Here is a 27,811-nt window from a genome sequence, read left to right on the forward strand (position 1 = left end):
AGTGTGCTATTATGTCAGATCATGTGACTGGTCTCAGGTGATCAGACGTGTGTGTGTGTGTGTTGGTGTGTTTACGTGGAGGTGAAGGTCTCTGTGAACCTTTGACCCCACGTGAGTTTGGATCACAGGCGATGACGCTCAGAGCTTTGAATCCAGTTCATGATTCATATTCTTATCTTACACTGCCATCTAGTGGTCCAAAGAGAGTTTACACCTGTTTTAGTTTGTGATTCTGTCTTGTGACCTTTGAGCCTTGTGACACACACAGACAGGAAGTCAACACAGGAACACTGTGTACTGTAATGTGTGTGGGACTCAGCAATGATGGTTGAGGATCCTGTGAGGACGGCGTCCTGCTGTGAGTTCATGTTGGGTCGAGAGCTTACAGGTCAAAGGTGACTGAGATTAGGACGTGGAAGTGGAGGAGCGTTGGGCCTTGGTGGGGGTATGAACTCTGACCCGGTGCCCTTTGAGTTTAGAGTCATGACACCTGAAAAGCAGTGACACTCAAATCTCATCCAATGAGTGTAAGAGCGCCACCTAATGGCTGCAGAGAGGTCACGGGTCAGCAGGGAGGACTCCATTTGTCAGAGGAGTTCATGATCCATCACAGACAGGAACCAGGCTCTGATCAATCATCGTAACGCTTTGCTCGCGTTTCTCATTCGTCACTGCCTGAACTTCACATGAACAGACAGAAGCTTAGGCAGATCACATCAGGCCAGGTGTGTGTGTGTGTGTGTGTGTGTGTGTGTGTGTGTGTGTGTGTGTGTGTGTGTGTGTGTGTAGCAACAAACAGAAACATTTGGTTGAGAATGAGAGACAGAGTCACAGATAATCGCTGTCCTGGCACCAAAGTTACAGAACGTGACGTACGTCATGTGAAAGAGTCGCCCGGACCGTAAATAGCTGAAGGTACAAAGGAACGTTTGAGTGCGAGCTGCGCCGTGTCCAATCCCCTGAAACACCTGCTTTACGGCGCCTGAAGGGCCCGGACAAGAGGCAGCACTCAGGAGGGAAGGAAGTATGTAGATGAGCCCACAGAGCGTGACCGAGTGTGTGAGTTTGTGAGTGTGTGAGAAGGTGCAGAGACCAAAGAGATAAATAAGGAAAACAAAGGACGTCTGCTCGGGCCTTTGATGTGCGGCGTGTTGGCTTGGTAACGGCGACTCGGGCGAGGCGGCATTTGCTACGCGACCGGCAGCAGACCCTAAAGCTTCTGCATCTCCTTTGACTCCGGCGCTGCCTGGAGGTCCAGACCAAATGAAAGAGCTTCTGTTAGCGTGTGAGTGTCATCACGTCGTCAGGGTTCTGAGCTGTTAGGTCACAGCTCCATCCTGACGGGACACAATCCATTCCCACAGACACGGGTCGCACGTGGGCCGGACTCAGAACAGAGCAAGAAGCTTTATTCAAGGTTGAGGTTGTGTGAGGATGAGAATGAGAGAAGCTTCACAGAACAGGAAGGTCCAGGTGTGACGCTGCAGCTTTGTTCTCCAGAAGAAGAATGGTGTTGTCGTACTGAAACCTTCATGTTCCACGCTCAGAACATCACTCTGCGTGCTAGCGATGGTTACAGTTACAGAGTAAGTGCTGCGTGATGAGGTCGGGCTCCAGGTTGAGTTTGGGACACTGAAGGACTTAAAGCTTCTGGTTCCTCTTCCCCGGGTGAAGCTGCCTGACAGACACCAGGATGTGTGTGGGTGAATAACAGGCTCCGCCCCATGGTCACCAGAGGTAGAGGTGTGCTGCTCCAGCTTTGTACACAAAGACAAACGGGCCTTCGTCCTCTTCCTGGACGTTGCGGGTGAGTTTCCTGTGACCTATATGTGGAGGTCGCCCCCCCCCCCCTCCCTCACTGAAGCTGCACTTCCCCCTCACAGGTGATTACATGGTTGACTGGGAGAACCTGTGAGGCTGTGATGATTCCTGATGAGATCCCCGTCTCCTGTCTGCTGCCTCACGTGCCGTAACGTAGGAATGAATGAATGTTCTCTGCACAGCAAGATGTTAATCATTAAGTATGAAGCCCAGTGCACGTGATGTTAAAGACAGCGTTTGTGTTTATGTTTCCATCCAGAGTCTGGTCCAATCCCCAAACATGCACGGAAACAGGTAGAGAGCTGGGTCACGTGCCTCTGGATCAGACGAGGACAGGAGAACTTCTGGAGATGATTTACATCTGAAACTTTACACTGGCTGGGACACAAAGGCAGATTCTTCCTCAGGCAGGGTGGAAGAACAGTTCAGTCGAAAGTCTGACAACCTGGAAAAGTGATAAAGTTGATAAACGACAGAATCAGAAAACACAAGACAGCTTAGACGAGAGACAAAACCTCAGTGTGTCTCTGTGGTGTCCTCACTCTGTCTGACTGGACTCGGCTCTGCCCACAGTGTTCTGTGCTTTGATTGAACACAATGTGGGCGTATGTAACTTCAGTAACAACAATCAAGGCTACACAACCAAGATTACACATTATGCATTACTTCTAAATACTGCTTCTACCTCTAAATGAGTTAAACATGCGGAGGAGGAGGAGGAGGAGGAGGAGGAGGAGGAGGAGGAGGAGGGTCTGCAGCTGTCTGATCACTTCAGTCTGCTGGTGCTGCAAACCTGCCTGAACCTCATGTTGGATCACAGCTCAGCAAACACAACAACAACAACAACAACAACAACACAGTCAAGTGTTTCTGCATGAATACCAATTTCCCAATAAGCTAACATGTTCATGTGTGTGTTTTGTTCCCATGTAGATCAGACCATCATTCAGACACGTGACCAGCTGACCTCTGGCCCCAAGGCCTCCGTCCTGCACAGGATAATGCTTCATCATGCTGTGTTATTGTGATTATACAGTGAATTCACATGAACTGTACTGCGCCTTTGTCAATGCTTTGTCATTGCCTGATGCAATGAATTGTCCATTTAGAAAACAAGGAACATTGTATTCTCAGTGCAGACACAAGTCAGGACACGAGACTTAGAGGTCACGGAGCTTTGACCTCCATTTAGCTTCATAGAGCACAGAGTTAAGGTGGAGTAGTGACTGAAGTCACCAGGAAAGAGATCAACTACAGGAACCAAAAGGGTTCAGAACACAGGGGATCAGTCAGAGATCAGGCAAGGAGAAGGAGAAGGAGAAGGAGAAGGAGAAGGAGAAGGAGAAGGAGAAGGAGCAGGAGAAGGAGAAGGAGAAGGAGAAGGAGCGGGGACCGAAGCAAAGCTCAAACAACCCAGACACACGAGGGCCAAGGCCGACTGCTGGACCGCTACACACAAAGTGTCACAGAGAGACAGAGATCCAGGGACAAGTGGCACTAATCAGGGTGGGAGAGACGATCAGAGAGGGGGGAAACGCTCACGGGTCCACACGTGTTCACGTGACCAGATGAGGCCCAAACCTCACATCTGTTTGCACATTTTCTGGAATGATGCGTCCACAGACAAAAGAATCAAACAGGAAAAGTATTGGAGGGGATGAAGGCGGCGAGCCCCGTTTGTCTGATGTTGTCATGTTTCTGCACCTGCTGCTCGTCTCCATGTCTCACTCCATCAGGCAGAGACGGGGGACAGACGCAGGCTGCTCCTCTCCCCCTGGACTCAAAGGAGAGAAACACATACAGGATACTAAACACATCAAACATGTGTAGGAGAGCAAAGATGATAGGACATCAGACACAGTTTGATAAAGGATAAAGGTCATAAGTGTGTTTGATCCAGAATCCACAGTGAGAGGGTAGGAAGTGTGTCCCTGCAGCATCTGACAGGAGAGAATCATCTCCACCAGCGTGACCAATCAAAGACTCGTGTGACAAATGTCTCCGTCTCCTCTCATAGGATCCATCGTCACAACAGCAGGCACATGACCTGAAGTCAGGGCGACTTAAGCTTGCATTCCCTCAGCTGCCTGCCCGAAGAAACATCGCAGAGCCACAGGAGAGATTAGAAAATAACTTTGGGCAGTCAGACTCTGTTGCCTTGGTGACGCAACGTGGCCCGTGCACATTGTCGTCTGAAGTCCACGCTCACCCCGAGTCCTGCTCTCGCCCCCCGTGCGTGCGTGCGTGTGTGTGTGTGTGTGTGTGTGTGTGTGTGTTCGGCCCTCAGGAGCCTCAGCGTGCAGCAGCAGCAGCAGCAGAGTGACTTCAGCGTCGAGCGGGATGCATCTCTCCACGGAGCAGAGGACCGAGCTGGGACTCAAGGAGCAGGGAACCCTCAACCCTGCCTTCACGGTGAGTCAGCCCTCATATTCATGCTCACTAGGGTTGTGTGATACAGACAGCATTGTGTGCGCTTGGACGTCTGCGTGTGAGGACAAAGAAGCAGGTTTTGCATGGAAATGATTGAATGTAAATACTAAAGACTTCTAAGCACTAAGTTTCCTCAGGGCTGAGTGAGAGTAAGACACTGAGGAATGTGAGCTGGCCAGAGTGTTGCATGTGTTCAACAAAGGTGGGTGTGTGTGTGTGTGTGTGTGTGTGTGTGTGTGTGTGCGCAGCGGACTGTGAGTCCAATGTGTAGAATCAAGACGGATAAAAGAGCTCATAGCTGAAACTGTAAATGTTCTTTGATAAAAATGTCAACGGAGAAGCAGAAGCTGGATAAAGTTCAGAGAAGAAGAAGAAGGAGCGGTCCGGCTGCATGGGGGGGGGGTACACAGCTGAGTCCAGGGCCCTGTTTTGCTACACACACACACACACACACACACACACACCCCGTCCGTAACATCAGTCCGTCCAAGTTTACGGAAGAATCCGTTGTGAATACAAAGCAAACAAAGCGGCGCTGCAGCTGTGCGAACAAACGCGAGTCTATCAACATCTGTGGGAGGAAACAAGCCAAAGCTCGCTGGCTCGTTAATAACAGATACGCTGCTTTGTCTGCGGCCTGACGTCCACGACTCTGAAGCTGAGCCTGACCTCAGAGATCAAAAACCTGCTGAGCCCAGTGTGGATATTTGATAAATACATTTGATAAATGAATCCAGATCTGCTGACTTTTGCCCGGAGATTAAGTTCTCATAATTCATAATTTGGGCTTTGATGGTGATTGAAGTATTCTGTATTGCATGAGGAGCTTTTTCATCTGAGCTTTCCTTTGAAATCAGTTCCAGTCACAGTGGAGAAGGAGGTCAATGTCATCCTGTCCACACTGATGTTCTGATCCACCAGTGATGTCCACCAGTGCTCAGTTCTCTTATACAGGCTCAGTTCTCTTACCTGGGCTCAGTTCTCTTACTCGGGCTCAGTTCTCTTATACAGGCTCAGTTCTCTTACTCGGGCTCAGTTCTCTTATACAGGCTCAGTTCTCTTACTCGGGCTCAGTTCTCTTACTCAGGCTCAGTTCTCTTACTTGGGCTCAGTTCTTTTACTCGGGCTCAGTTCTCTTATACAGCTCAGTTCTCTTATACAGGCTCAGTTCTCTTATACAGGCTCAGTTCTCTTACTCGGGCTCAGTTCTCTTATACAGGCTCAGTTCTCTTACTCGGGCTCAGTTCTCTTACTCGGGCTCAGTTCTCTTACTCAGGCTTAGTTCTCTTACTTGGGCTCAGTTATTTTACTCGGGCTCAGTTCTCTTATACAGGCTCAGTTTTCTTACTCGGGCTCAGTTCTCTCAGGATATTCGCACTTGTTTTTGGATCTAAAGCTTCAGTTTTCGTTTATATTAAAGCCACTCAGACTCATTTAGCAGCAGCTGCTTCATTCATCACGTGCTCTGAACTGTGACTCATCAATCAATCAATCATCTGTGATGGATCAGACTGATGCACATAGGACACATGACAGAGGGGCAGAGAGACATGGGTCCATAGATGGGTACACACACACACACACACACACATAGATGATGATACACTATGGGGAGGAAGAGGAATAGAGAGAAAAGGTTCAAAGGTCAATCAACAACTGCATCTAGACGGATCAGATGTTGGCTGGAGGAAACACACTTGGAATCAAACTGCTGCAATTCCAACTTCTGCCAGCAGATGCCAACATTGAGCAGAAGGATTTGTCCATCGGTCACAAAATGTTCTGTTTGATCGTTTCCTGACATAAAACTTTAATAACGGGATTCATTTAATTCTGAAACTGAATTTCTGAAGTGACTCTCACTGAGGGTTTCTGTTATATTTCCCCATGTTCTTGCTGGTTTGGTGTTTGTGTGACTGCACAGCGAGGGAGAGACATTTTTCTCTTGTGGTTGAGACAAGAAAGCTTTTGTTTCTCAGGGTAACTAAACTCTGAGTGCAGACGGGGACCAGCGCAGGTTCAGGTATCAAAAACAAAAGCTGACTTCAGGTTTACATGCGGCCTCTGCTTCCTTCCTGGGCTCCTGTGTCTCATGTGGTGTTTGTGTGACCGCGGTACAGACGACCTTTCATCACCACACTGATGACCTTTATCTGGCTGACAGATAAATGGCCTAAAATGTGAAACATAGGGAAACTATGTGGCGTTTAGGGGCCGGATCCTGTTCGCTGTGCTGAGGAGGTCAGGTTGGATAGGCGATTATGGAGAAATGGAATCAAAACCTGGTGGGAAAAGTGGGAATGGGACTTGAAGTATCAGTTTAGTGGAGCTTAGCGTCGCTTTGGAGCAGCTAGCTTGATTTACGTTGTGAGCGTTGCAGATGGGGACAGCGTGAAGAAGAAGAACTCTGGCTCTGTTTGTTTGGAGGAGTAGAATGTGTCAGTGTGAGGTGTGTGAACACAGCTGGGACAGTCATGATGCAAGAGGCCGCAGGGACGTCATGGCAACAACACAGCCGCGCACAGAGTTTTGGAAATCAAGCTGAAACAATAGAGTTGTTCATCAACCGCTCTGAGGGAGAACACGAGGGGGAAACACACACACACACACACACACACACACACACACACACACACACACACACACACACACACACACACACACACACACACACACACACTGAGCTCTCATCAGTGTTATCTACGCTCTCACATGCATCATCATCATCATCATCATCATCATCATCATCATCACTGCTTTAGTAAAGGATGAAGACCTGTGAGCAGCAGTTACTGGACTTTGACCACTAGAGGGAAGTAAACGTCCACAAAGTGACAGAGGCAGGCGGCCGCGTGGTTGCCGTGGCGAGCAGCCCTGGAAACGGCGCCTGATGGGAGCCTGGAAACACGAGCCAGCGAAGAAATGTGCTGCAGATGGAGATGCCCTGACCTTTGACCTTCTTTAGCATAGATGCGACAGTGTGTGTGTGTGTGTGTGGGGGGGGGGGGGTCTGTTGTTTGATGTTGATGAGCTGACCAAACACACACACACACACGCACACACACACACACACACACACACAAACACACACACACACACACACACACACACACACACACACACACACACACACACACACACACACACACAGCATGAAGAGCACAAACAGACATTAGCAGTCTTAGAGTCTTCATCTTCTGGTGTTAAAGCATCAGTCCTGTCCACGATCTAAGATTCACATCTGAATCCCAACATAAACAAGGTGACCAAGGCTGCGTCCTCTCAGCTGAGCCTTCATCAGCTGAGGCTTCATCAGCTGTCATCCTCACACAAACCAGCCAAGGATGTTAAGAGTTCATACACACAAACAAGAACACTGGTGAGTTAGTGATTTATTCAGATTTATCAAAATGTTAACAAATCAGTTTGATTGATTGAGATTACAGAGAATAAACAATGAACAGGTTTAGATACATTCAGTTTGTGTTTACAGATGATCTGTAGATTCCAATACAATGATTACAATTGGTCAAAATCAGGCTTCCCTCCTCCTCCTCCTCATCCTCCTCCTCCTCCTCCTCCTCCAGTTCAGGTCCCAGCATGCATTGCTTTGAGGTGACTTGTTGCTTGTCTGTTACATTAATTGCCTGTGAGTTGGTACAGCAGCTGGCCTGCCTTCATGTGTGTGTGTGTGTGTGCATGTGCGTGTGTGTGTGTGTGTGTGTGTGTGTGTGTGTGTGTGTGTGTGTTTGGATGTCGGGAGGAACGCCAGAAGGTTTACACTCCCCAGGAATCAAACACACATCCTTCATGCTGGGAGGAGAGGCAGGACCACACTGCAGCTTCACTCTTTTGATCACGTTATTATTTTAACATTGTAGGAAATCAAAGAAAAACAAACAGGCTTCAGGTTTCACTTCGTTTGGAGGTGAAGCTCAGACACATTTAGGGCGTCGGCCAGCTGTACTTGTTATTAAGACTCCATTCATTAGGAGTGGAAACGTTTATGGTGCTTTTCCTTTCAGGCCAAACACAGAAGCTGTAAGATCTTATTATCTATGTTTGGTCCCATAGTCATCTTTGGACTGTGGACTGTGAGTCCAAACCATCAAACTCTGTCTCATCCTGCTGTAAGAACAAATTCACAACATATGTGGAATTCATGTTGGCCCTGGAAAAGGTTTGTAGGTATGCGTAACATTTTAAACTGTCCTGAAGGGCGGCTCTTCTTCTGCTTCTTCTTCTGCTTCTCCTTCTTCTTCTGCTTCTCCTTCTTCTGGTCTTCTCTGTCCCTCTGTGTCCTTTTATTGAGTTGTTGGGTTCTGATTATTAAAGGAGCCATCTCATACCAGATAAACACATTTTCTAATTTTGTGCACACTGAGTGAAAACACATAATTTTAGGTACCGTCTCTCTAAGGCCTGCTCCTGAAAAGCCCCCCCCCCCCCTTATCCCGATTGGTCACTTGCGTTGCAAACTTGTCTGAAGTTCTTGAAAAGGTTCCTGCAGGTTCCTAGAAGAGTTGAATGATTTGCAGGAGAGCTTATAGTCGCCACTTGGTCCTGTGAGCTGGTCTGCATCAGGTTCTTCCATCTGGAGGAATGAAAGGGAAGATGTTGGAGCCCATATGTGGTGATAAATGTTCAGAAAGGTTGAGTTTGTAGGGAGCTCTCATGTTGTTCACCCTACATAGGTGTTCCACACGCCTCAACATTCAATCTTTCATCTGACCTGAGCCAACCCTGAAGCTCTCTATAACAGAGAAGATCTAAAGCGTTCTGTCTCGCACTTTAAGCCTCCCTGGTATGCTGGCAGAGTGGTGGCTTGTATGTTGTTGCAGGTTTGTTCTGTTGAAGGTGTGATGTGTGGCCTCTCAGGTCACGGCCCAGGTGTCCAAACAGCACCGGGGGAATCGAGCTATAAAAGATAATATTGCTTTTTATTTCATGTCGCTCAGATTAATGGGGGCCATTAAACTGACGAATTGCTTCGATTCCTTCCAAAGGGCAAAGACGGCGATGAGCAGCCGGAGCTGACGGTGGACATGAGGGAGCCACACACAGAGACGCTGGAGGAAACACTGGACCAAGGAGAAGATCTGGTTTATTCCCTCAACGACCGGCCGCCCTGGTACCTCTGCATTCTGCTGGGCTTCCAGGTACGTTTGCCCAAAAGCCACAGCAGCCTTAGTCACCGTGACAACAAGGAGGAGCTGGAGGCGTTTGTTTGAAACATCTCTGACCTTCTCACACTGATGAGTCTGTGAGATCAGAACAGTCTGCTGGTGTTCCACATGAAATACATTTGAGTGTGAGGCTCTTGTGTTTGTGTTTAATTCAGGCTTTGATACTGACTGACTGATCCATCCAACCGTCCTCACGCCTGTAGGCGCTGAAACTTTCTGGCTCAGTGAAGGTGGTGCAGGGTTTTAGGTTTCAGCCTGACTCCAGAATAACAGAGCGCAGTTACAGGAAATCACCTGAAGTGCAGAGACCTTCAGACTGTGGAAGTAAAGCCACAGTAGATGCTGGCAGAAGATGCAAACATGAGCCATCACAGCAGGCCCACAAAAGACAGCAGAACACTTTACATCAATATAAAGATTCAGGCCTCTTCTGCTCCGCTGAAATACAATTACAAGGAAGATCTGCAGAGTGGCTGAACTCTGAGGTGTCATGGATCAGATGTTCTTAGTGTGACTGATGGGTCTCAAACAATGAGTCGCCGTTCAGAAGGATGCGGTCAGGCATCGGACTGTTCCATCGACGATCGCTCAGTAAGCAAGCATCCTTGGTCACATCCGTCCTGGGCTCCACACGCTGATCTTTGCTGCGGTCCCTCCCTCTCTTTGTCCTGCAGCTTTTATGATTTTGTAACATTCCTGTCATGGAACATTCCTCTCTCTATCTCTCTATCTGACTTCTCCTGACAGGATCTCTGGCGCTGGTCACCGTTAGTGTTCCGTTAGTGAGAGATAAACCAGATGATAAACTCAGTCTCTACAATATGGGCTGACATTCTAAACATTTCTCTGTCCTGTGAGGTTGTAGGTCTTTGTGTCTCATTATGTGGGTGGACTTGTGTGTTGGGCTTCAGATGTGAATGTGCAGTGGAAGCATCTTATCGTCTTTGTTGTCTCTCCGCTCTCGTCTCCTCGATGATTTGTGGAGCTGCAGCGCTGCCCTGACCTGCTGGGATTCCTGCTAAATGGAAAGATGCGTGTAGCTCCTCTGGTTGATGTGTAACAGAGCAGGAACGCAAAGTATAGCCTCCTCTGAGCGACGTCATCTCAGGGTCAAAGGTCACGGGACGGGCAGTGACCCCATGCTGGGACCACAGCCACATGTGGGGCAGCGTCATCACATGTGCACATCAATAAATCATCACCAGGGTTACTACTCAACCATACATACTAGGAATCCAGTCTGTAGCGCCTCCCTCTGGTGGAATTTGGGAAAACAAACTTTGAATACATGGATAAGGTTTACATTACACATAAACATTATGAAAGCCCATCAGTTGTGGTGTGGAGGCTGAGGAATGTTCTGTGTGTGTGTGTGTGTGTGTGTGTGTTGTCTCTGCAGCATTACATCCTGGCATTTGGCGGCATCATCGCAGTGCCCCTGATTCTGGCAGAACCTCTTTGTATAAAGGACAACAACATCGCCAAAAGCCAGCTCATCTCAACCATCTTCTTTGTGTCGGGGCTATGCACCCTGCTGCAGACGGCTGTCGGTACCAGGTAACACACACACACAGACCCACACACACAGAGAGTGTGTAAGACACGTGTACATGCTTGTGTCCCCATTCTAATGTTATAGTCAGGAAAGGCACAGGCTGGAATGAGACGCAGTTGTGTGGAAGTAACAGGCTTCAATCCAAACTGTAGACAGGTTGAGTTCAAGCACACACACACACACACACACACACACACACACACAGGCAGGCTCGTGCAGGCTTGGGCAAACTCACGCTGTCGAGGCAGGCAGAGATCAGGTGAAGTATTGGGCAACAGCACAAAAGGCTTAAACTGAAGGTCAAAGACAGATTTGGTCTCAAACACAAGAATCAATACAGGAAACAAGAAGCGCAGGAATGCTGGGAAAGAAGGACACGGTGAGGAGGTGATGGAGAGCTGGAGGAGATGTTCTGCTGAGCTGAAGGGCCGATGGGACGCAGGTGTGTGTGTGAGCCGGACGGGTGAGGTGAAGGAGCATGAATCAGGAGAGAACCGGAGGTGAAACTCCAGATGCCACAGGCAAGACACTCCCTGCCTGTCCTTTCCAATCAGGAATAACGTGAGCCGGGGAATGCCGGGAAGGAAGCCACCTACACACACACACACACACACACACACACACACACACACAGACAGATAGACAGGGTGAAACCGGAGCCGCAAGGGCAAAGGGAGTCACCAGGAAAATCATCCGGGGCCAAGTCAAGACCGTGACCTCTCAGACATCCAGGTCACCACATCAGTCCGGCTCCAAATTTACTGCAGGACCAAACTCAATGCCCAGGATAAGAATGTTAGGATATCTTTAAAAATAAACACTCTTCAAAGAAACACACACCCTCCATGAGTTTTTCATGGCTTCTATCTCTTCACTTTCCTCTGTGAGGGTTTCCTGGTTGCTGGCAGGTTGCCTCGTCCTGGAGCAGGTTGACTTTAGTTTAGTCCCCCAATGATCAGGATCCACTCAGGGCTGGAGAAGAACTAATCCCACCCAGTGATCAAGGAAACAACAAGTCCCTAGAAACTACTAGAATAACTACACAAAGAATAATCAGAGAGATCAATATCCACAATAGCAGCCAATAACAATAGAATCAATCACAAGGATGAAGCACAAACCCTGAAGGACCATAAACATCAAATGTACCTTTGGTGTCCAAACCAAACAAAGGAGCAAACAAAGAGTCTCTTGGTCTCTGCAGTAATTGATTGTCCTGCTCTGGTCACAGGACGTCAGCGATCATCTCGTGACCTTCACGTCCTGCTGTGTGCTCATCACATGACGGCTCAGGCACAGAGACGAGTGCTGCACATGTTCCATCCTGACGTTCCTCTCAATCCCAGATCATTGTACCGCCGTCTTATCGCTCTGCTTTATATCCTTCATGGACTCATTTGCTCTAATTGTAAATAAGAGTAAGAGTCTAGACGCTAGAATCTATAGAACCCTAAAGGATCAGATAATGCTCACACCTCCCCTCACCGCCAGCTGAGGTAATTTAACAGCCTCACCTTTGGTAAATGAGCGTTATCACTCTGCTGGCCTCTGGTTAACCTGCTTGAGCCTCCAGTCAGCCTCGGCACAGCTCCTCCTCTCATCTCTCCTATCAGACGGCTTAGTAAAATGAGTGCTGTTGTCCTTTGGAAGCTTCTGCAGGTTTTCACTCTCATGTGGCCTCATGTAAGCTTTTATATTTGGGAATTGAAGAGGTTAAAGTGAATCCAATTGTGTGAAAGGAGCGTCCAGATCTTTATCATAAAGGATTCAAACTGTATATTTCCTTCAGTTTGACAATAGAATAATGAGATGTTTACTAAAGCAATAACCTCATTAGGCTGGATGTGTGACCTCTGCGTGACCTCTAATAACCCTGTCACCATGGCGACCGGCAGGTTACCGATCCTCCAGGGCGGGACCTTCAGCTTCATCACTCCCACTCTGGCCATTCTCGCCCTGCCCAAGTGGCAGTGCCCGGTCCCGCCCACGCCGGCGATGCTGTCCCTGCAGAGCCACAACGCCACCGACGCCCTGCACACCCAAACCTCAGACCAGATCTGGATGTCCCGCATGCGTGAGGTATGGAACACAGGCGGGTCACGTGTTTGTGTGACAGGTTCTGACGTTCTGCTGTGTGTGTGTGTGTGTGTGTGTGTGTGTGTGTACATGTTTGTTCACACTGATGGAGGCGTGATGCTGTTTGTGATCCTCACTGCTCCTGCAGGTTTGGCTGTGAATGTAACTGGAGACACGTCAGCAGTTTGATTCTTCTGTCAGGTCTTCTGGCGCTCTGTGGCTCTTGCGCAAGTCTGCTCTGCCTCTGGCAACATGTGCATCAGACCCAGACATGCGGCCAAAAGAGCGGGATGATAGGTTTCTATCATCACGATGTCTGGAGCGGAGCGATTACTGCAAGTGAAGATTCTCTGGAATCCCTCCCTAACCTCCCCCTCTATTATCATTCAGAAGTCAACAAGCTTATTTAACTGGAAGATGCTGTGGGTTGAAAACATGTTGGGCAACACAGTAGGGTTGCTGATAGTCGGATGCCAAACGCTCCAAACTGCATTAAACAGAAGAAGCCAGTCAATGTTCTGAAAGGTTTAAAGAGTATATATGATTAAATAACCCTCTCACCAACTCCACACAGACAGCTGAGCACCAAGCAGGGAACTTGTACCCTTGTGCTCCCCTTGACTTCCTGTGCTTGTGCCCCTCAGATCCAAGGAGCCATCCTGGTCTCCTCCCTGCTGCAGCTCTTCTTGGGCTTCTCCGGGCTGGTCGGCCTCGTGCTTAAGTACATCGGCCCGCTCGCCATCGCACCCACCATCAACCTCATCGGCCTGTCGCTGTTCATCGAGGCGGGGAAGAAGTCTGGAGGTCACTGGGGGATCGCTGCCCTGTGAGTGGACCAACATGTCGCCTCAGTATCGTACAGAACCTTCTAGATCTAAACCCCATCACACCACATCTGAGGGAAGCTGCAGGATTGTTACAGTAAAGCCCTCCTCCTAACACTTGCTGACTGCAACAGTCACACTGCCAAACCGCAGCCATGGTTTCATATCAGCAGAGATAAGATTCAGCATAAAACAAACTTCACCGCACAACGTGTTGCTCCACACATTTATGAGCTCTTAGGGCAAAACTCCTTACATTGGAGGCCACAGGGGGCACACACACACACACACACACACACACACACATAGATACATAAATATACAGTATATAGTAGAAGTATGAGTATATTGCTTCATGAGTCTCTGTTTCAGTGGGGGTCAAACACCTTGGGAGGGTTTTCTGCTGGAGACCCTGGGGGGGAACTGAAAGAGTAAATTCTTCACTGCATGGGGGGAAGTCATGAAGGCAGCATAACCCTGTCAATCACTCCACACACTACTCTTGTTGTCAATCACTCACAGAACTCCTTCAGGGGTGCGAGCGTCTACGTCTACGATATGCACCGTCGTTTAAATTCAACCCACTCGCAATTCTGACTTTGAGTTTTTGGCTCCGTGTCTTTTTATTCCCCGTTTACTCCACAGGTTTAGACACACACAGACACACACAGACACACACACACACACACACACACGCACACACACACACACACACACACACACACACACACACACACACACACACACACACACACACACACACACACACAGCAGACTGCACCTTCATGAGGTTTATTAGGTTCAGATGTGTTGATTTATGTCAAATATTTGAAACGTCTGCCAGGTAAATGGCGTCTAATGCCACAGCAACATGTGGGCCGGCCCCTCAGCGACTTAACAGATAAATCAGCTCAGCGCTACAGAGCATTAGACCTTTACATTCTTCTGTGTCCCCTTGTAATTTGTTTCTTTGCCCATTAATGGCTCCTGCAGCACACCTGGCCAGGGAGCAGAGGGCTTTGGTGCCTTGTTTCACCATGTTTGCAGTCACGGCCCGACCTGTGAGGCGACACGAGCAGCTGCTCACGACCCCCTCCGCCCCACAAACCCCTGGAAACGTCGTCGCACTCTCCTCCCTCAGATGTGTAACATTAAACTGCACGTATGACATTATGAGGTAGATTCCAGCGTTCAGCGAATTCCAACGTCTGCATGTGGAACAGCGGGCAGCCTGAAAGGAGACTCGCCCGGCCGCTGCCGGCGTTCCCCTCACAGCAGGAAGCGTTTGACGCACAGCATGAAGGGCAACAACACTGTAATGGCCGCCTCTGCTACACTTCTAACCTGTTATCCCTCACATGAGAGCAAGTGTTCCGCAGGCTGGCCTCCCATTCTAACGTGACAGGTTTCCACTTGCTCTGCCTTCTCCTTAGCCGTGATATATGGACGCATGCCATGCAGAGGTACAATTATGCTAATGGACGCGAGGGAGTGGCCGGGCCCGGGGGGAAATAACTGAGAGTGACACTTTTTGTCTTGTCTCCTGTTTTCCCACAGCACGGTCTGTCTGATCCTCCTCTTCTCCCAGTATCTCAGCAAAGTCGACGTTCCGATGATCGCCTACAAGGACAAGAAGTGGAAGGTGTTCACGTATCCACTCTTCAAGCTCTTCTCGGTGAGGATCCTGCCTTTCCTTCAATGTGTCACACAACCGCAGCTTGTCAATGGTCCTAATGCGTTATGAATGAAAGAAGGGATAGAGGCCTGGAAAATATCACACACACACCAAATAAAGGCGATAATAAAAGCTCCGAGAGCGGCGACATGCTCCTTTACAGTAGTTTGGGTATAGTAGTGTCCTGCAGGGAACACTTGGTCTTTAACCTCCTGAGACCCTGCGTCCTCGTATGTGGACATTACATCATCCTTCACTACACCTTAAACATCATTGTGCTCAACTCACCTGTTGTCCTCATGTGTGGACGTTGTTTGCTGCCCTCCCTAGGGCGATAAAGACCACCTCTGTTTTATACTAATAAGGTCCCACTCATCTATTACAAATGGACACAAAATAAATGTCCGGGTCTCAGGAGGTCAATAAGCGTTGAAAAAGGAAAAATGAGGAGATGAAAGCTTTGTTTCTTTGCCTGGAGCAAACACAAGCCCAGTCACAGCACACTGAGGGAGGATGTGCGCCCGATCTCTAAACCCCCCTGTCAGCTGCTGCGTCTGCATCTGGACGTAATCGTGGCTGCAATTACCGCCTGTCAGGAGCGATTCCCCACCGTCGCCCGTGGTGACAAGCCCACGCCCGGCCTGTGTTGTATTAACCTTTATCGATTCCTAGCTTGGGCCAGCAGGGTGCGTCTGATGCTTTCAAGTGTGTGCCATGTCTTGAGGTAGGGGGGGAGGAGCTTTCATGCATAACTTGCATAGCGTTGTACGTTGGCTGTCAATCACTTACATCCTGGTTTATTGATGGGGCCAGTTCAGCTCCTAACCCATCTGTACTCCACACACACACACACACACACACACACACACACACACACACACACGCACGCACACACACACACACACAGCAGCTCAGCAGACTGCATCTTGATGAGGTTTGATAGGTTCAGATGTGTTGATTTATGTCAAATATTTGAAACATCTGCCACGCACACACGCACACACACACACACACACACACCTAGCTGGCAACTCTTCATTGTATACAAGTTTTCCTGCCAAGTCCTATTCATCCAGCTCATGAATCATCTGTCAATCAGGACCCATAAGTATATAAATGGTGGCACTGGGTTGTGACTCTTCCTCTTTGACTCTTAATGCAACATCAAAGCAGGAAACATACTTATATTAAAGAGGCATTCATTTGGCATGTGTTCCTGCCCTGAGGCCACCGTGTGCGCTATGTGAGATAAAAGCATTCATGTTCCCATGTAACCCACACCTACACATCTACACATCTACACACACACACACACACACACACATGCAGGAGCGCGTGTGTGGTAGATGCAGTACAAACAGCGCCGTGCTCATAATCCGCTCAATGGTGAATATTAAAACCGTCAAAAGAACCAGTTTCGTCATTAAAAGAAGGATCAGGGAAAGATTGAGGGTGTTCGTCTGACAGGTGTCGTTGGAAATCGACTGTCTTACTGGTTTGAAGTTATTGATTTGACTCTGCTGACTGCCAGGCGACGTCTTGTGTCAGCAGTGTGGAGGAGATGCTGCTCTGTTGTGTAGCTTCAGGGGCTTCAGGCTTTGAAAGGAACACTGGCTCCTGCCTGTAGGAACCTTCTTACTGAGCCAAATCCCTGCAATGAGGGTTTTGGTATTGTGACAATGAACTGCAGTGTTTGCTTCTGTCTCTCCCAAACCGCAGGCTTTGTTCGGGATGTGCGGAGGCTGGCTGGTCTGCTTCTTGTTGACCGTCTTTGACGTTCTGCCCTCAAAGTCCGATCAGTACGGTTTCGCAGCCAGGACGGACATCAACTTGGATGCTGTGGCGAGCGCGCCGTGGTTCCATGTGCCGTATCCAGGTCAGTATGGAAACACTCTGATTCAGATCATTGTGTTCATATGTACCGTACTAAGCCTTTAGTAGTTGCTGTGCTGGATCCTACAGCTCCCAGAGACGCTGAGCGGTTTTAACAACAAGCCAAACTCCTGCCAAGCCTTTTACACGTCAGCCTGCACTCTGCATCGCTCCTGCAAGGAAATATCACACCTTTCAAAAGTTTCTGGCATTGTCTAATGTCACAAATCACCCAATTTACCCCTTTTGCCTGTCAGCTTCTTGCCATGACAACCTTCAAACCAAACATTCTGACGCTAATCTGACAGCGAGTATTATACAACCCAGCTTTGATGATGTGCCAACGGGAGTCTGTAGCACTTTGAGTCAAGCACAATTATTATTTAACTTTCTGTCTGTATATCAGTTTCTGCAATGGGATTTTGATGACAGATGTTCCGTTCAATCGTCAAGTTGGGGAAAATAAACCCTGAGAACTGTGACTTGGCTGCTTTACCTGTGCAGCAGGTTTGTATGGTTACTCTGGAGGGAAAATCTCTTTTCCCCCCATTCTTCATATTCACAAATCAAACAGCCCTTCAGCTATTTTAAACGCTTCCAAAGCCAAGATGTTATCAGAAACGCAAGAAGTTAACATGAATTTCACTTCTGAAAAAGTGGACACTGATACCAGGATACTAATCGTTTACGAAATCTCAGTTCGTCATGTCAGGATAAGTCTCAGTGCCAACAGCAACAAGTTCTGACCCAACCCGTCCAAAAAGGACTTAAGACATCAGAATGTTCAGGATCTGAAAAGGTTCATGCACAGATTTCCAGAGACGTAAACACGATGATCAAGCAGGACGAGGCTGAGGCACAAAAGACGAGACTAGATCGCAACAAGGGACTAGAACACAAAGAGCAACACTGGCAGAAACTGGTCTAGTCTGGCGGCGTCTCCTCTCAGGGACCACTTCCTTTGAGACTACATAGGTTTGCACATGTAAACACCAACAAACAACGAGCAGAACAACAGGGGGTTCTGGGAAATTCAAGGTCCTCCTACATGGGACATCCTAGCCGGTGTACTTGAATTCGCCCCAACCCTTCCAATGGTTCTGTTTCTGAAATGACAATGGGACAATGGGAAGCAGCAACAACATGGTGACAGCTGCTGTAGTGGAGCGGCTGGGAATGTCAAACGACTGATAACGTCAGGAGAGAGAAGATCCTGCAGGTGGTGAAGATGCGCAAGCTGTGACGTGAAACTTGGCTGCTCCCCTCATGATTCTGGTGTCTAACAGCAATTCATGCAAATCCCTCTAATCCCTGCATTAATGTGTGAGACCTGGCAGCTTTCCCGGGTAAAGAACGCATCTAAATTTGTCAAATCCCTTAAGTTCTTTGGTGTCAACAATCTTAATTCCTGCCTGATTCATATGCTGCTGCCTGTGGGACTTTGTCCACATCTCAGGTTCAAATTTTCTTTTTCAACATAACCTTATGCATCTTGGCTTCCTTCTTTGTCCTGAACCTCATCCAAAAAGCAATAGAGAAGAGCCAAAGTGCCAAAATATCAATCACATTGTGAGTCCTTCTCTACAGGTTGTAATGATCTCGCTGAAGGTGCAACCAGCAGGGGGCGTGTAAGGACGGGTTGATTCTCAGAATGAAAATATCAGCTTTCACCAGAAATTGGTCGTAAATGCTTTGATTTCTCGATGCAATAATCAAGCAGCGTGTCTAAGAGGCCACACAAACCTCCATGGTCAAGTGGTTAGCTATAGGATGAGGTGGAATGTGGTTAATTGTTTTGAGTGTGTGTTTGAGGGATTTGAACAGTGGCTGGATCCAAGCCATAATTCTGAGAAGTCACCTGGGACACGGCGGACCTGTTAACACCTGCCTGGATTAACCAAAGTCACCTTCCTCCTCTACAATAACTGAATGTTAAATACATTCAAATCAACCACATTGTCCCCAAGGGAAAATCGCTCCTGCTGCAACAAGCAACATTACACAACACACGTCTGTCAGCGTAACAGACGCCTCAGAAAGCCGCCGCAGTGAAGCTGTTAGCGCGCTGTGCCAGGAAAGTGCCTGCAGACAGACAGCGCCGGTCTGATCCAGTGTGTGTTCATACCTCTGCCAAGGAGGTGAGCGCTCGTCTGCTCTGCACACTTAGTTGGTAGGTTGGAACGTAATTCAGGGAAGAACCCCGTTTAGTTGGCCTGATGGTGGCGCTGGTTCAACTGCTGCATCTCATGAGCGCATCGGTCTACTGTGACCTAACTTGGCACACATGTAACCTCACTACTTATGCAGAAACACCTGATGGTGGCGCTACAACAACAGTTACATTTTGACAGTAGAATCAAGTCTGTTTGTCTCGTCAATAACCTTCTCACCAATGAGAAACAGATTGATAAGTGGAAGACGACTCTGCCTGGGTGGAGGTATGAGTCTGACATTACCCCCCCACGCACACACACACACACGCACGGTTTCCATGTAAGTATGACAGAGTGGCCTGTTACTGGTTAGCTCTGCTCAGCGTGTTGCTCTGGACTGCATTAGAGCGACTAAACCAACATTTTCTCTTCCAATTTGCAGCAGCCGTCTCCGCTCACTTTCACTCTGTGATTGCCCTCTCTGCTAACGCACACTGTTGCCGTAGGGAGGGTGCGGACAGCATCGTGGCGAGAGTGCGGACAGCCTCATGTCTCGCTGCCAAACATCGCTTGACCACCTGTGGCTGCACTACCGACTCCGGCCATTAGGGGGCGACAGTGCATGGACGAGCTCACGATCCCTTTCATCTGCTCACTCGCAAACAGACAATTCTTGGTTAAAAAAACTTAAAAGGAGCAGGAGCAGATTGAAGATGATGCACACAAACGTCGCAACCCATTTGTCTCTTGCTTCATATCGATCACGTGTATTTGATTTTCCGGCTCCTGTTGCACACCTGGATGTTGGAGGAAAGAGGGAATCTCTCTTCCCCACAGACCCCCAGGCTGGGTGGGGAACCATCTGTTGCCTGGGCCTGTCAATCCCTTTGAGGCATTGAATGTGACAAACCTGACTTGATGCCTCAGTGTGATGGAAAAAGAAAGGAGAGAAACCGTACGAGTGATGTTTCTGCCGTTTATTATCAGTGTCAGCAGGTGTCGAGGGCCTGGAGCCCATCCCAGCATGCATTGGGCCCGACATACCCCACACACACGTACACAATAGAGCAACATGCAAAGTCAGCATAAAAAGTTTGAAAGATTCAAAACCAGTTCCTTTAAAATCCAAAGTAAACACTAAGTTAAGGTTTTACACAGTGGTGCATCAGTGATGTCATTCTGAGACATTCTGTGAGTCAGCGCTGAGCGTTTCAAACTGACAAGTCTTTACTTAAGCCAGGGGATTTGTCGTTAAATTCCATTAAAAAGAGGTTAACCAATCAAAATGGACACGTCTTGGAATGGACTGGTAAATTCACGCCACACTGCACCACAATGAAAGTTCTTAAACCACACCTGAGTTTTGCTGCATGTTGCCAACATTTCCTTTGAACACCTGTACTCATGTTTTCAGATGTTTTGCACCTCATCAGACTTCACTGCTCCATGACCTCTGTAAGGGTGTGTGTGTGTGTGTGTACAAGCTGAGGTCTAATGTGTGTGCTCTTCCCCAGGTCAGTGGGGTCTACCCACAGTGAGTGTGTCTTCAGTTTTGGGTATGATCGCGGGCGTCTTAGCGTCTACCATGGAATCCATCGGAGATTACTACGCCTGTGCCCGCTTGTCCGGTGCTCCTCCGCCGCCTACTCACGCCATCAACCGTGGCATCGCTGTGGAGGGACTGGGCTGCATCCTGGCTGCACTCTGGGGCACAGGGAACGGCACCACCTCCTACAGCCAGAACATCGCAGCACTCGGGATCACCAAGGTATCTCCACACATCCTCCTCTTTCAATCACAACACAGATGATTTATGACTTCTGTGCTAATTCGTGTAACAAACAAAGAAGCACCTTGATGAACACATCAGGATCACTCATATCCCTCCTTTATCCCTGGCACATGTTCATATCCATGCCAGTCCTGAAACAAAACCATGCTGGGCCCTGAAAGGAGCTGGTGCCTGAGGTTTAGACCCCACTACTCATCCATCATGAGGTCAGGGCTCCGTGCCTTTGGCTCATCCATTATTTCAAACATCAGGACTCCTAAACATGTATTATTGCGATTAGTGGTAGACAAATGGATGGAATTTCAACATCTGGTTTCAGACAGAACAGCAGCTGTCATGTATGACAGATTATCACGGCATTTGCTCTGATCTTCAACCATAGCTAGTTAAATGACCACCTGCTTCTTCTCATGATAGAAAATGTGCAGACAAGCATCCATATATAGAAGATAAAGATTTGAATAACAAGATTACCTGATTAGCTAGATTAACTGTTGGTTACTGGGCTCAAAGTGCATGAGAAGCTCTCAGAATAACCAGGAGCGACTGAAGACCTGGAGGAACAGAGTGTTATTATACAGATTGAATATATAGTGCATCCATCCTGTACAAATCAGTACATAGAACATGTACAGTATATACCGTCAGTACCACATAGGTTTATGTGCATTTTGATGTATGGTAATAATATAAATGTGCAATTTCTCATGCCTGTCCCAGAGAAGCCCAGCTGGCATAGAGACAGAGAGCAGACGCTAATAGTCCATGTTTTATAGTTTTGGCCATGCTGACCTGAACGTTCTTTTTCTAAAGCTTGCTATTTGGAGGAGGAGGTCAGATTATATGTGATGATGGCCAGCTGTGGCACGTTTGGGTAACCCGATGCCCGTTTCATGGCAGGTCGGCAGCAGGCTGGTCATCCAGACGACCGGCATCCTGATGATCATCCTGGGAATCTTCGGGAAGTTTGGAGCCGTCTTTATCACCATTCCTGACCCCGTTATTGGAGGGATGTTTCTTGTTATGTTTGGAATGATTGCAGCAGTGGGAATATCCAACCTCCAGGTAAATACACCTCCTGCCTTTGATCCTAACTGGGGCCAGAAGAACAGAAACACCCCCACTCACATCATCATCATCATCATCATCATCATCAGCATATGAGGTCGATGTTGCTTAATCACATTTTCGTCTACGAGCCTTTATGTCTGCGAGCCACACCGAGTTAAACCTTGTGTGAGCTGAAGTCAACATAAAGGTTACAATCCTGACAAACTACTGTATCTGCTGGTAATGGGGTCAAAGGAGATGACCGGTGGGGGCGGAGTTGAGGATGCAAGGCTGGGATAAGATATGGAGAACAGATGCCAGTGCACGGCACAAAAACAGTTGGCGGTATATCAGAGCAACGACACGGAGAAGGATTGACGGTGTTTGTAGAACCAGGACACCTTCGGAATTGGCAAATAATTAACAACTTGCTTCTTGCTTCCATGGGGATCAATTAGGAAACCTGGAGGAGCCTTGTGCATTCTTAGCTGGTCGTTAATGGATTCCCCGGAGACTTATTGGCCCACGATGCTCCTTTTATAGCTCATATCAATCTCTGGAAGTGGAACGCGGCAAGAGTCCCAACAGATAAACAAGCCAGCAGGTCAGCAGGTCTACGTGTACACGTGGTACTGCAGATAATACACTGCTGCTACTCTGTAGGTCCATCAACAACACCAACAACACCTGCTGATATCATCATAGTGTCACACTGGGTTTCCTTTGGGGGATTTCTCATGGTTGTGTACTTATTTAATGTGTTAAGATGAAGAGTGGTGACAGGATTCATTAGAGCAGGTGAGACATATAAACATATCAATTACTTCTATTACTACAAGCCATTCATCCACCAATCAGCACTTGGCATCGTAACTGTGTCTGGTCCGCAGCTTTGCCCCGCCCATCCTCTTTCACAACAACACAAGCGTTATGTTATCTCCATCTCCCCCTCCCCCTCCCCCTCCCCCTCCCTCTCTCTCCCCCTCCCCCTCCCTCTCTCTCCCTGTCAGTACGTGGACCTGAACTCGTCCAGGAACCTTCTCATTCTGGGCTTCTCCACCTTCAGCGGCCTGGTCCTACCCACGTGGTTCCACTCCAACCCCGGCATCATCGACACCGGTGATAATCACAAACACACGCACACACACACACACACACACACGTCAAGGTTCTGTCTGTCTTGCAGACATACAAATTGTATGTTGCAGGCCTCACCAGTGTTCGTATTACTCAGTGTGCACTGTGGTGCTCCAAGCAAGAGTAGAAGTGGATGTGAATCACTGGTGAATAAGTTATCACATCCAAAGTGACACATCCAGGCATGAACTCCTTAACAGCAGGAGTGACACACGCCTCTCACTCTCCTACCTGAGGTCGCCCGTTACTTAGCCACAGTGATTTGTCCAGCCTAAGCTCCGGACACGGCGTTCCCAAGTCCAGGAGGTCTGACGATAAACATTTGGGTTGATCATAGCGATGAGAAGATGATATAGGTTTCACTCTGCCCCGCCCCCTCCTGTTCTCTTTAATGGTGTAAGGTCGGGTTTGGTGTTTAATTATACATTGATAATGTTTCAGCTCTTGAGCCATGTGAGAATGGATCGCTCGTCAAACCTGATTTGATCATATTTGACAGCTGCTTGGGGAATGGACAGCGAGGGGAAAGTTCATTCTTATACAAAGAAAACCTCAGACAAAATAAGAAAGACTTCTTTTCCAGGTAGCGTTCTTGCCGTCTTCCCTCGGTCTGAAGTCGCACATGTTGGGTTTATGATTGGCAAAGACGGCAGCCAAGTTGAAGGAGTTTACCTCTCACTCATTATGTTGACATCGTGAGTGAGATTATACTTTGATTATACTGCAATTATAGTAATAAATTGGCTCCTCAAACATCATGTCTACATCTGAATTAGATTAGATTAGATCTTACTGTACTGTAATTGCACAAGAGTACAAGTACTGACAACAAAATGCAAACTGAAATGAATGGAAGTTTACTTTGACGGCGTGTGCATGCTTGCCTCATACGATACTGAGTTCTGCTGATTCTTAGCTTGTAAACGGTTTCACTGTGCTCTGCCTTTAACCGCAGTGAGGATGAACACTGCATGGAAACACACACACCGATAAATCACACAACAGGGTCCAAACTGCAGTGACAAAGTTTTACAATCTGATCAATATTTGTGAGCATTGGGACGCGACTTCACTGGAAATTCGCCACAGTACTTTGCTTTGCTTTATGCGAGGTGAATATTACAGGCACACACACACACACACACACACACACACACACACACACACACACTGAGACATAAAATCAATAGGTAGAATCCAGTTGAGAGGATCCAGCCATGACCGCTCGGCCCATCAGATGTGCAGAGGCGAGAGGGGAACGGTTGCCCGCTCACTCACTCACTCACTCACTCGCCCTCTCACTTGCCCGCTCTCTGATCTCGTTAATTAGATCCAGCTGCCGCCTCATCGCTGTTCGATGGGGCATTGATTGAGCAGCCTCTATATTTTTTTGAAGTGCCATCAAAAGAGCAATCTGCGAGATGAAACGGCTCTTGCCCCCCGCAGACATAAGACCTTGATCCCCTGAGTCATGTGACGTTGAGTGGCTCTCCCAGGGAAAACTGCTAATCCCGACTCAGCGGTGGGCATGAGGTGTCGTCTGGGTTTCTCTGGTCTAGGCTGCTTACGTCCCAATCCTCTTGGCAAGCATCCATGTCACTGGCTGTAATCTGCCCAGCTCGGATGGAGCACACACACACACACACGCACACACGCACACACACACACACACACACGCACACACACACACACACACACACACACACACACACACACACACACACACACACACAGTCCCCCCAGATCTCCACTCAGCGCTCAGCTGACACAAACGGAGGCTCTTTGTAAACAACAGGCTGCTTATCTCAACGCCTTTAGCCGGAAAATCGTCCAGAATCAACTCAGTGGGTGTCTTGGACTTTATTACTGCCGTTTCTCTGGTGTGTGTGTGTGTGTGTGTGTGTGTGTGTGTGTGTGTGTGTGTGTGAGTGAGAGAGAGAAAGAGAGAGACAGTTTAAGAATCAAACCGAGTCCGCCTGGTTTGTCGTCCTCCATTTACTTCAATACGTCTTCATTAATTAGTTTACGGCCTGAAGACGTAGTTTAGTTAATCGCCGGCATCCAAACACTTCCGCTCGGTTCAATGGCTCTCTTTGTAAGCATCAAGTGCCGGCGCTAACCGCATGCGGCATGAGAGGCACCGATGCACAACTGTGCCACAGTGGCCCCTGGCGATGACGGAGGCCAGGCTTTATGATGGGCTGGCGAGGCTCGTGACATCACGCAGCACCAGGAGGCCAGATGCAGAAATGTCAGGAACTGCATAGAGGTGCTCCTGTTTTGTTTACAGAGGAAATTTAAGCTGCAGTAAATCAGCTGGGGGCATCAGAGGCCAATAAGACTCAATGGAGGAGAGCAGACGGCCATTTAGAGGAATGTAACGGGGAGCAGCCTGGCTCCAGTTGTGGGGTCGGCCTGTCTGTGATCCCGTCATCACTCTCCCGCTGACAGGTTCACTGTCAGACGAGCAGGCTACCTTCAGCAACATAACAGCAACTGTGTCTCAGGCTGGAGACTGTGTTGTTGAGAGTCGGTGTGTGAGTTTTGTAACAGGTTCTTCCTCAGGCCATGCCCCACCCCGACACACAGTTTCACCAAAGTCGTTCCTAAACGTTCTGAGTAATCCTGTCAGCAGACGTGGGTGACCCCTGGTGTGTGTGCGTGTGCGTGTGCGTGTGTGAGTGTGTGTGTTTGCCCGGGGTTCTGACATTTCCTCAGCTGCTACATTAGGATATAAAGCTGTCAGGTTTGTGGCCAACTTGGAGAGCAATGTGTGAGAAAGAGGCAGAATAGACAATACTAACAAGCAACAAAATGACTCACTTGTTTATGAAACTGAGCTCGTGGTTCATCTAGGAGTTTGAAGTATTCGTCACTTGTGCAAGCAAATAATAGAAAGTTGAATGAAGTAAAAGAAAGAATTCAATCTGAACCAAGAAGGAAGTCAGACAGAACCCTTCACATGTGAGGAACAAGAAACCTGGTGTAGTTCTGCCATCATACTGTCCTGCAGATCAGGCCTCTGCTGAACCTCAACCTCACCCTCCACCCGTGACTTACAGTGACATCATCACTGCTTCACACACTGGAGCAGGTGGAGTAGCAGTGACATTTTCTTCCATCTTCTCATCTCTCTAAGGAGTCAAAGAGCTGGACCAGGTGATCGTCGTGCTCTTCACCACACACATGTTCATCGGAGGATTTTTCGGCTTCGTCCTGGACAACACCATTCCAGGTACGGGCGGGCGCCAACCTTGCGTCAACAGCAATAAATCAACCAACCCTCCAACCGCTCACGTTAACGTCTACGCCTCTCTTTCATTTTCAGGCACTGACAAAGAGAGGGGCATTAAGAGCTGGAGGGACAAAGTGCAGGTGGCAGGCAAGAACACGGGGGACCAATCCTGCTACGACATCCCGTTCTGCAACGCTATCTTGAATCGGTTTCGCTGCTTCCAGTACCTGCCCTTCCTCCCCTCCTACAAGGGCGCCAAGCGGGGAGCAGCCATCTAGTCGAGTCGTGACTTGCCCCTGAGGTGTTTACGCCAGCCTGTTAGCCCCACAGCACTTAACAGTAGCTCCTGCTTGTGACAGAGTTAAACATTGCAATTACATCCTCAGGAATAACATACAGCTGCACGGTGTGTATTACATGATATTATTTTATGGCTTGTATGTAATTATATGAAAGACGTTTTTGATGTTAAAGTAAACATAGGTAATTAAGGTGGCATGCATGGCGTGCAGAAACGGCCTGATGTGGGCCAGCTGTGGCTTTAAGCTTCTCTTGGGGGGGCAACTCGGCTGCACGTGTTCATCTCCATGAGATCGGTCCGTCAATCCACACAGAACGGAACCGACATGGCACCAGCCCGGCCAACTTTACCACAGGTGACATGCAGCTCTGAGGGAAATCCATTGTAAAAATCCACAGCCAACAAGCTCGGGAAATTACTACGAAACGCTTCTCTTTCCTTTAACTAATCTTAAAGCTGAGCTGCTGAGTCAGTGAAGCCTCACAGCGTTCTTCTTCACATCATTTCCTAGATATTTTCACAGTGCAGCAGGATCAGAACTACCTCAGCACGCACAGTAACGTGCAGAAAGGCTTCACAGCGTTACTTTCAGCAACTAACATTACTATGTGACGTCTTTAAAAGAGCTTTTTAATCAACCAAGGTTACCACTTTATGTATTTCATGATGACTTTGGTCTCTGTATAGAATTTAACAATGAATTA

The 27,811-nt window shown here is 48.3% G+C and overlaps 1 protein-coding gene across 1 annotated transcript; it reads left to right on the top strand.

The window, feature by feature from the left end:
* Positions 1-4,161: 4,161 nt before the first annotated feature.
* LOC142988955 (solute carrier family 23 member 2) lies at positions 4,162-27,811 on the top strand. The gene is made up of 12 exons (XM_076138278.1): positions 4,162-4,233; positions 9,258-9,410; positions 10,837-10,994; positions 12,888-13,071; positions 13,713-13,894; positions 15,450-15,567; positions 17,287-17,443; positions 21,107-21,360; positions 22,285-22,449; positions 23,445-23,553; positions 26,711-26,806; positions 26,900-27,811. Exons 1-12 carry the CDS (start codon positions 4,162-4,164, stop codon positions 27,082-27,084), a joined length of 1,833 nt encoding a protein of 610 aa, XP_075994393.1. The 3' UTR covers positions 27,085-27,811.

The sequence above is a fragment of the Genypterus blacodes genome, unplaced genomic scaffold (assembly GCF_046128005.1).
Source record: "Genypterus blacodes isolate CSIRO-AG114 ecotype Tasmania unplaced genomic scaffold, CSIRO-AGI_Gbla_v1 ptg000357l_1, whole genome shotgun sequence".
NCBI lineage: Eukaryota > Metazoa > Chordata > Actinopteri > Ophidiiformes > Ophidiidae > Genypterus > Genypterus blacodes.